Raw genomic sequence first — 10,000 nt, 5'->3', positions numbered from 1 at the left:
ACCCATATTTGTTCAGCACTAATTAGAAAAGTAGGGGTGGAGATATAAAATATAAAAAATAAACAAAGAATAAATAAAGCTAACAAAAAGATGTAATGTAACATGTTTTGCTAATGTTCCCACTTAGGGACCGTTTACACAACACCGTTTCAACTAAAAATGTGTGCGTTTTAGACGTTCGTTTACACGACAGCGGCGTTTTGGCTGAAAAAGTAAAATTTTTGAAAACGGGTTTCAAAGTGGAAGTTTTTGAAAAACAATAAAACAATAAAAACGTGAATCTCTGAAGACGATGACATCATGCACATGCGTATTAGTCTTCAGTCTATAGGCTTATTTCACGCAGCCGCCATTTTGAAATCGAAAGCGAGGCTCCGGTGGGAAGAACCCCGGAAGTAAAGCTAAACAACAATGCCTTGGAATACCAACCTGAAGCTGCTGCCGCGATTTACACTATTGGATGTTAATATCCAATATAGGATGTGTATATAGTTCGTTCCTGCTTCTTTTTTTACTTTCTGAATTATATATAAAAAATATTTTATTTATAAATTAATTTCACTGTATATAGTCTAAAGTATGAAAGACATGTATGTACAGTTTTAGAATAACTAATTTCTACATTACACACAAGAATACGCCATCGCATTCGCGACTCTCCTGTGATTAAAGGCGACACTTCCGGTTTTCTTCCCACCGGAGCCTCGCTTTCGATTTCAAAATAACGGCTGCGTGAAATAAGCGTATAGCGTTTCATCGCCATCTACTGGCCTGGCAGCAGAATACAGCGCTTTTTTTTAGTCATTTTCACGGATCCTGTGAGCGGGATCATTTTGACAATCTAGGTGGAATACTCATAGGAAAAACTTCTCCGTTTTAAGTATATGGTTGTCGTGTAAACGTACCCTAAGTTATGAAAACATTATTTCTGAACGTTCTCTGAATGTCTAAAACATTAATATCTAGAAACTAATATCAAGGAAACATTCCATTTTATCATTTTGCAAACATTATAGGAACGTTACTTTTGGACGTTCTCTGAAGAGTGGCAAAAGTTGAGCCTCCAGGTCACAGCCACACTGATGTGTGTTTCACGTATAACGCTGTAACTCGTGCTTCACTAATATAGTACGATGCATCGTTGAAGAAATCAGCTAGCTAATCACGACTGTAAAAAACGTACTGTCGCAAATTGATCGTTCAACCACGTTGGTTAATTATATCAGGCATGTAGAGGAGTAATAACTACTTTTAATGAATCTGTTTGAGATCTAATTAATGCTAAAATGTTTTGTTATAAATTACGGACATGTACCTGAGAACTATTTCTCATTTTTCTCAGTTATTTTGCTTAATTTCCAGATTTAATCATAGGCTCATTCTTACGCACTAGCGCACGTTCACACATGCGCACTCTTCAAAAACTACGCTTTAAATCTCTTGACAAACTAAAAAAGGTAAATGACATTTGTATGTAATCTAAATAAAATATATAGATTGCACTGAATGTCAGCTTGCTTAATTTGGCTCATGATAAGGATTTCTAACCACAGCTCGAGTCTGTCGCTCACACACACAGCTCTGCGATGCAGTTTGCGAATGTTCGTTGGAACGATGGTTTCGGGAAACACCGACTCGTCGAACTGCTGATAACGACAGAACTTGCGACCATAGCTAACAATGCTTTCGGGAAACACAGCCCAGAATATGAAGAGCAGAACCCCTCCGTCATACACGTGATAAACCCATGTTTGTTGAGCTATCATATCCAGTCAACACCCATTTGTACTCAAAGGAATTTTGTGAATGTTGCCAAGCTAGAAGAGAGCTATAGCTTACTTTAAAGTTATCTTACCTTAAAGCTTACCTTACCAGTTCCTTCTGCTAGAGACTCCATCACCTGCGGGTCAGATCTGAGGAGGATATACTGTACAGAGGTGGCCACAATTACTAGAACAACTGACAGATCTGAAAATATTGACTTTTTTGTTGTTGTTGCCTTTTCATAATGTTCATGAAACATGCAGATGGTTGCTCTGAGCACAACACATCAGATTAAGTTTTAACTTTAATATTTGGTGTGTCCACCTCTTGCAGTGATTACATCAGCACATATCTCTGACGTAGTCTCTATATATTTCCTGAGAACTTCAACGCTAATGTTATCCCATGCCTTCTGCAACTGAAGCCAAAGGCTTTCCTTTGAATGTACAATAGATCTGTCCAGTTTATTTTCCAGCTCGCCCCAAATCTTCGCGATGGGGTTATGGTCCGGACTTTGACGGGGCCAGTCCATCATTTTCAATGTTTAGGGTCATCGACCTCTTGGAAAATAACTGAAACCTCTTAAATATGCCAAGTGATCTAATCATTTTGGCCACCACTGTAGATGACATTATTCCCCTGGCTGTAAGGCACATTCTGTCGATGGTCAAGATGAAGGGAAACTCACTGGTGTGACAACCTCAGTCCGTCTGTTAACTGGTTGCCACCGGTAGACCTCACAAGTCTTAGAGAAGAACAGTTAGCGGACCCCGATCTCTCAGTTTTCTATAAATTGGACGTTTGATGAGGTGAGGTCAGAGGTGGAAAGAGTAATAAGATATTCTACTCAAGTAAAAGTACTACTACTTCAATGAAATTTTACTTAAGTACAAGTAAAATTACCGGTCTAAAAATCTACTTAGGGATGGGACGATTTCCGGTTTCACGATGAAATGTACTGACGGTTAGTAATATCGTTTAAAATTCAATTATCATTAAAACCGTGTTTGATTATCGCGATTTTAATAACTCACTATAAATCCTGTTCAGCCAGCAACAGTCTGACGCAGGCATGCAATGTTGGGGTTTTTCTTTTTATTCGAGAAGGAATGGCGGAAGGCGGTGACCGTGTTCGGGAGATTTTTCAGCCTTTTAAGAGGATCTGAGGTGTGGTCATATTTTGGCATTTACAAAAATCCTGAGGGAAACTTAATCGAGGATGGTTACCCTGTTTGCAGAAAATTCATAAAAAAAGTCGCCGCGATAGAGGTAAACACTTCAAATCTGCCGAGCCGTCTTGTGTGACCATCACACACTGTTGTAGCGAACGCAAGGCAAGTTAACTTTGATCTCAATACTAAAACTACTTCTGGGAAATAATTGGGCAGAAAATGTTGTTTTGAGTTGAAATATTTTATCTCACTCACTTGAAATTAACTTGAAGCTTCCGCGAAGAAAAGTTCGCAGCAAGTGGCTTTGAGCCAAAGACGAACGAACAAGTTCAAACAAGACTATTAAGAGTGACATTTAAGAGATAATAATGTATATTCATTGTACACTTATTACACCGATTTTTTTACCACATAATTACGGGGACATATTGAATAGAGATTAATGTCTCTATTCTTACCTGTTAAATCCATTTTGTACAGCATACAAAACTCGTCCAGACAAGATGATGAAGAATGAAATGAGAGCGCGCGGCCGTTGTGATATACGTGTATGTGCGCTGAGTTATAATGCGTTGCTATTGACGACGGTCATTATAAGGAAGGAAATGCCACAGAATAGAATCTTGCTTTAGAAAAAAGTGCATAGAGCTGCTCGTTTAATTTGTTCTTTGTTGATTCTCAAATATGAAATTTGTTGAAATGTTTTCAGCATGAGCATCAGTTCTTTTTTAACACTTTCATCTTGTTTTAACAAAACAGTGATAATATTGATAATCACGATAATTTCGGTCACTATAATCGTGATATGAAATTTTCATACCGTCCCATCCTTAAATCTACTCAAGTAAAAGTAAAAAGTAGCTCATTTTAAATTTACTCAAGTAAAAGTTACTGAGTTACTTGTTTAACAGTGGGGGGTGGGTGAACAGTGGGGGGGGGGGGGGATTTTACAGTATGATAACGTCTCAGAAAATATCACGGTTTACAGTATTAATCAATTATTAAATAAACGGGATTATTAGATTATGGTTATTATTGTTATATTACAATAGAACATGTCTAATCAATTAAATTCAATAATTGATAACGAATTAGATTAACAACTCATTTTTAACATTAATTATCTATTACATTTTTTAAGAATAATATAGTCCTATGAAATGTATTTTATTCATAAAATTAATGTTTCTTTTTATGATTTAATCCAAATATATTATCAAAAACGGTGGCAATCAAATGAAAATTTAAACTTGTGTGCTTTAAGTTTTGGGGAAGAGCTGCAAAAAACAGATTTACTAAATTAAACCATAGACAAAAAATATATGCCTTAATTAATGTTTAAATAAATTGTATTATTAGGCTATTGTTGCTGTTATTATTATTATTTTGAGAAGTACGTTCTATTGTATGCCTACAATAGTAATATATTTGTCATAATTGCTCCTAGTTAAACCAAACATTTATTTTGACGGGTTGTAGTGAAGACCTGTTTCAAAGTGTATGCCTATTTGACAATGGTTTTTCTCAAATAAAATGATGAAAATGCTCATTATGCGTTCTCTCAGAGCAGCTCTGGAAATGTTCACGTATTCATTATGTACTCAAATTGTTTGTGTCCACTTTGTGTTCACATTTTTTTCAAATTGGATATCTATCCTCGAGGACAACCACACTTTTTTCTACATCCAAAGTATTTCCATACTGGCCATAATTCGCTGCATAAGAATTCGAGGGCGCTTCGCTGTCAGCTTCGGCTGGGTCTGCGTCAGCTTTCTTGCGTGTTTGTTCTCCCGCCCTTCAATCAATGCAGTAGTTTCCGGAGTGTGATTTTTTTTTTTTCTCCCTTGTATTATTATTTTGTACTCAGTAACGGATGTGATTTCAAATGTAGCGAAGTACAATACTTCAAACAAAACGTACTTAAGTAAAAGTAAATTTACAGATTTTAAAAACAAGTAGAAGTAGCCTACACAAAAAACCGACTCAATTACGTAACGCGAGTAAATGTGATTCGTTACTTTCCACCTCTGGGTGAGGTCATGATGCAAAATCCAGCAGTTTATACATATTGGCTATGTTGGCTAATTTCCTCAGTCATAATAATGTCAATCACCCACAAAAAACAGAGAAAAACCAACCAAACCACAAATATGACCCACACTGGGTTCATAACAACACTTCTCACGGATGGGGCCGTTCCCAGAGTTAAAGTCAAGCAACAGATTGGAATTTGACCAGTTTGCAAAAATAACTCTGTCCACGCCTTTTCGTTTCCCTCATGTCTTTAGTGAATACTGACTGGTTTTTTTTTTTAACGGCTAAAGAGGGTTCTCGGCTAGCACAAGCTGTTGGTAAATCTGGCCCTAAGTGATGTTTTTTTGATCATGTAAAAATACAGAAAGCTTTCTGCGATGGGTAGGGTTAGAGTGTGTGTGTGTGTGTGTGTGTGTGTGTGTGTGTGTGTGTGTGTGTGTGTGTGTGTGTGTGTGTGTGTGTGTGTGTGTGTGTGTGTGTGTGTGTGTGTGTGTGTGTGTGTGTGTGTGTGTGTGTGTGTGATGGGTAGGTTTAGGGGAAGGGTTAGTCTAAGGGGATAAGTTGTAGATAATAATCATTATGTCTGTGGAAAGTAAACCTAAAACATGATAACTCAACGTGTGTATGTGTGTGTTTTCAGGCACGTAATAAACAGAATGGGGAATTGGCAGCTATTAAAATCATCAAAATGGAGCCTGGTAAGACCTGCGTCCAGCACAAACCACTAAACCGTCCAGTGTCACACAATTATATACTGAAAATACTCAAACTCGGTTCCTGATGGGCCTCAGCCCTGTAGAGTTTAGCTTTAATTAAACGCATATGATCCAGCTAATCAAGGTGTTCAGGATTACTGGAAACTTGTGAGATCGAGTGTTTGGGCCTTCAGGAGCTGAGTTTGAGAACACTGCTTTACATCATGTCTAACACCGTCTGTGTGTCTTCAACAGAGGACGATTTCTCAGTTATCCAGCAAGAGATTGTGATGGTGAAGAGCTGTAAACACGGCAACATTGTGGCGTATCACGGCAGTTACATCAGGTGAGACGCTCAGAGGTTAACCTACACTGGAAACAAGGAGCTTGTTGGGGAAAGGCAACATAAGAGGCTTTAGCACCTGAGGAACCTTCTCATGGTTCCTAGAACTATTGGCGGAAGTTCCTGTTTTTTTGGCGTGTTCGCACCACATGAATTAGGAACGATTTTAGTTCAAGGCACTCTTTTTGGAGGAACTCATTTACTCCTACTTCAGAGTCGCTCTAAACCAGCGCTATAGGAACTATCCGTAACATTAGTGTACGCTGATTTCCCGAATGCACGTGAAACACCAGCACCTCCCATTTAAAAAAAGGCACACAGATTATAGCCTATATATTTGCTCCAGAAACTAACTCTACGAGCTTGGAAAACAGTGATAGATTAAGCTCTTAATGTTTACGCTGAGGAGAAAATCCAACGTGACTTTGAGGGGAGCAAGAGAAACATGATTATGTATTTCTGCTCAGCTAGCAACACAGTATAAGAAAATGTATTAGCGTATGCCGTGTGGTTGATGTCCAGTCGACTCTCTATGTATAACAGTTATAGCTAATAACGTATTAGACAAGACTGTTAGACAGATCGTAAACTAATGAACATGGAGAATGTGAGCTCAGTCGCTCTCATCGCCGTCAAAATAAAAGTCACAACAACAACTTACGTCACTTCAGAGTTCCTACTGGCGCTGCGAACGCAACTACCCAGTGCGAAAGCCCCTATGATGCACTCCGATGTTTAAGTTCTCTTAAAGGAACACGCCACCGTTTTTTGAGATAGGGGTTATTCACCGTCTCCTCTACATTTAGATAGGTGGGCAAATGTATTTTTGTCTCAGTGCATGCATTGTCGCCGCCGCTAGCTTAGCTTAGCATAATGAATGGAATCCTTTGTTGCCGGATAGCATGTCGTGAGTAAAAGTGATCAAAAATAAAAATTACTTGCTTGCTTAGTCACAACGAGTACAAATAGCAATGCAGATTAAGACTAGGTGGTTTCCTAGGCTGAGATTGACTTTGACTATATGGAGGGGAAGCACAGGTGAAGTACTGCTACTTTTTGTTTTTTGGATCACTTTTACTCACGACATGCTATCTTGCAACAAGGGATTCCATTCATTGGAATCAATCATTCTGGCGCAGCCACACTAAGACAATGCATGCACTGAGACAAAAATACATTTGCCCACCTATCTAAATGTAGAGGAGACGGTGAATAACAGCTGTTTCATAAAACGGTAGCGTGTTCCTTTAACTATTGTCTTATCAATTGTCCTTAGTAACACTTAATTTTGACAATCATAAATATTTTTGTACTGACGTTTTGTGAACATTATTTTAAAAAAATTACAATCACTAATTTCTCAAAATAGTCACTTTTTCAGTCTATGTAGCCTTAAAAAACCCTTTAAATGAAGACAACAGTCGGATGGATGTAATCACGAGTGTGAATGATAAACTGTGTTGTAGGATGAATAAACTGTGGATCTGTATGGAGTATTGTGGTGGAGGATCTCTGCAGGACATTTACCACGGTAAAGAGAATATGTCGTCTCTCTCTCACACACACACACACAAATGACTTGGTTTCCTGTTTTTAATGTCACAAAATATCTTCTATCTTTCAAAACCTTTGGGTCTCTCTCTAAAAACAGCACTGAACACCACAGTGTTTGTGTGATGAGAGTTCTGATATCTTTTATCACATTATCATGTGTGTGTGAGAGAGAGAGAGAGAACGTGTGTGTGTGTGTGTGTGTGTGTGTGTGTGTGTGTGTGTGTGTGTGTGTGTGTGTGTGTGTGTGTGTGTGTGTGTGTGTGTGTGTGTGTGTGTGTGTGTGTGTGTGTGTGTGTGTGTGTGTGTGTGTGTGTGTGTGTGTGTGTGTGTGTGTGTGTGTGTGTGTGTGTGTGTGTGTGAGAGTGTGAGAGTGTGTGAGTGTGTGAGTGAGTGAGTGAGTGAGTGAGTGAGTGAGTGAGTGAGTATACGTGAGTATGCGTGAGTGAGTGTGATATTGTGAAGCTAAATATTTTGAGTTTCTTCTTCACATGTGTGATTATCATCTCTCTCTCTCTCTCTCTCTCTCTCTCTCTTTCTCTCTCTCTCTCTCTCTCTCTCTCTCTTTCTCTCTCTCTCTCTCTCTCTCTCTCTCTCTCTCTCTCTCTCTCTCTCTCTCTCTCTCTCTCTCTCTCTCTCTCTCTCTCTCTCTCTCTCTCTCTTTCTCTTTCTCTTTCTCTCTCTCTCTCTCTCTCTCTCTCAGTGACCGGTCCTCTCTCAGAGCATCAGATCGCTTACGTGTGTCGCGAGATGCTACAGGTGAAACACTATTGAAATACTCAGTTCTAATCACATGATTATAACCGGACACAATTATTTTAAGCTTCACATCCGCTCTCTATCTCTCTCTGTCAGGGTCTTGATTATCTTCACGGACAGAAAAAGATCCACAGAGACATCAAGGTACAGTCCCTTCACACACTTTAACAACCAAAACGTTCTCCATCCGTTGACAGTTTAAGTGTGTTATTCTGAGTTTTTTGTTTTTTTTAGGGTGCAAATATTCTTCTGAATGATCATGGAGAAGTGAAACTGGGTTTGTAGAACTACTGAAAACCAATCTAGCCTGTCGCTCCATCTGTCTGTTTAACACTCCTCTGTGTGTCTTTCACACAGTGAGTCTGTGAGTGTGTGTGTGTGTGTGTGTGTGTGTGTGTGTGTGTGTGTGTGTGTGTGTGTGTGTGTGTGTGTGTGTGTGTGTGTGTGTGTGTGAGTGAGTGAGTGAGTGAGTGAGTGAGTGAGTGAGTGAGTGAGTGAGTGAGTGAGTGAGTGAGTGAGTGAGTCAGTGAGTCAGTGAGTCAGTGAGTGAGTCAGTGAGTCAGTGAGTGAGTCAGTGAGTCAGCGTGTGAGTGAGTCAGTCAGTGAGTCAATGAGTGTGTGAGTGAGTCAGCGTGTGAGTGAGGGAGTGTGTGAGTGAGTGAGTGAGTCAGTCAGTGAGTGAGTGAGTGTGTGAGTGTGTGTGTTAGTGAGTGAGTGAGTGAGTCAGCGTGTGAGTGAGGGAGTGTGTGAGTGAGTGAGTGAGTCAGTCAGTGAGTGAGTGAGTGTGTGAGTGTGTGTGTTAGTGAGTGAGTGAGTGAGTGAGTCAGTGAGTCAGTGAGTGAGTGAGTGAGTGAGTCACTGGGTGCTTCTCTATATCCCTCCTCGTCTCCTCGCTCCTCTGTCCTCCATCCTATGACCCGGAAACCAATCAAGCACAGCCATGTTGAAGGACATCTCAATTCTCTAATTGCGCCGCGAGGAGTCGAGGATCGAGGAGTGAGGAGCTGCTGATGACGCTATGAAGTGACGCTCTAGTTATCAAGTCTTCCAATGTATAAAAAAGCTTCTGAGACGCTAGGAAAGGAAGTGAGGAAAGGAAACGAGGATGCACAAATAAGAAATGAGAAGCACCCTGTGTGTGAGTGAGTCAGTGTGTGAGTCAGCGTGTGAGTGAGTCAGCGAGTGAGTGAGTGTGTGTGTGAGTCAGCGTGTGAGTGAGTCAGTGAGTGAGTGTGTGTGTGAGTGAGTCAGTGTGTGAGTGAGTCAGTGTGTGAGTCAGTGTGTGAGTGAGTCAGCGAGTCAGTGAGTGAGTGAGTGTGTGTGTGAGTGAGTCAGTGTGTGAGTGAGTCAGCGAGTGAGCGAGAGTGTCAGTGAGTGAGTCCATCTGTATGGTTGTTTAACACTCCTCTGTGTCTCTTTCTCGCTGTGTTTAGCGGACTTTGGAATTTCTGCACAAATCACAGCTACTTTTGCCCGTCGAATGTCGTTCATTGGGACGCCGTATTGGTGAGATCTGTTTTCTTTCTGGTGTGTTTTCATTACTGAGTTCTGACTGTAGTCGTACTTTATTCTGGCCAAGTCGCTGTAGCTTTCAGTGCAATAAATGATGTTCTTCCTTAGTATGTAAGTGAGTGGTGAGTGTGTGTGTGTGTGTGTGTGTGTGTGTGTGTGTGTGTGTGTGT

General features: G+C 40.1%; 1 protein-coding gene across 3 annotated transcripts in view; it reads left to right on the top strand.

The window, feature by feature from the left end:
- The window catches only part of map4k1 (mitogen-activated protein kinase kinase kinase kinase 1), a 53,816-nt gene that overhangs the window by 10,596 nt on the left and 33,220 nt on the right, over positions 1–10,000 (top strand). For all 3 annotated transcript variants that reach the window (XM_077230376.1, XM_077230377.1, XM_077230375.1), the window contains 7 exons: positions 5,611–5,668; positions 5,921–6,011; positions 7,475–7,539; positions 8,263–8,318; positions 8,415–8,462; positions 8,553–8,595; positions 9,752–9,824. In XM_077230376.1, coding sequence (XP_077086491.1) covers positions 5,611–5,668; positions 5,921–6,011; positions 7,475–7,539; positions 8,263–8,318; positions 8,415–8,462; positions 8,553–8,595; positions 9,752–9,824 — 434 coding nt within the window. The remainder of the gene's footprint in view (positions 1–5,610; positions 5,669–5,920; positions 6,012–7,474; positions 7,540–8,262; positions 8,319–8,414; positions 8,463–8,552; positions 8,596–9,751; positions 9,825–10,000) is intronic.

The sequence above is a fragment of the Siphateles boraxobius genome, unplaced genomic scaffold (assembly GCF_051911475.1).
Source record: "Siphateles boraxobius isolate OS27281-9 unplaced genomic scaffold, OSU_SipBor_1 143, whole genome shotgun sequence".
In the NCBI taxonomy this organism is placed as follows: domain Eukaryota; kingdom Metazoa; phylum Chordata; class Actinopteri; order Cypriniformes; family Leuciscidae; genus Siphateles; species Siphateles boraxobius.
The sequence above is the reverse complement of the archived record's forward strand: the minus strand, read 5'-3'. Positions and strand labels throughout refer to the sequence as shown.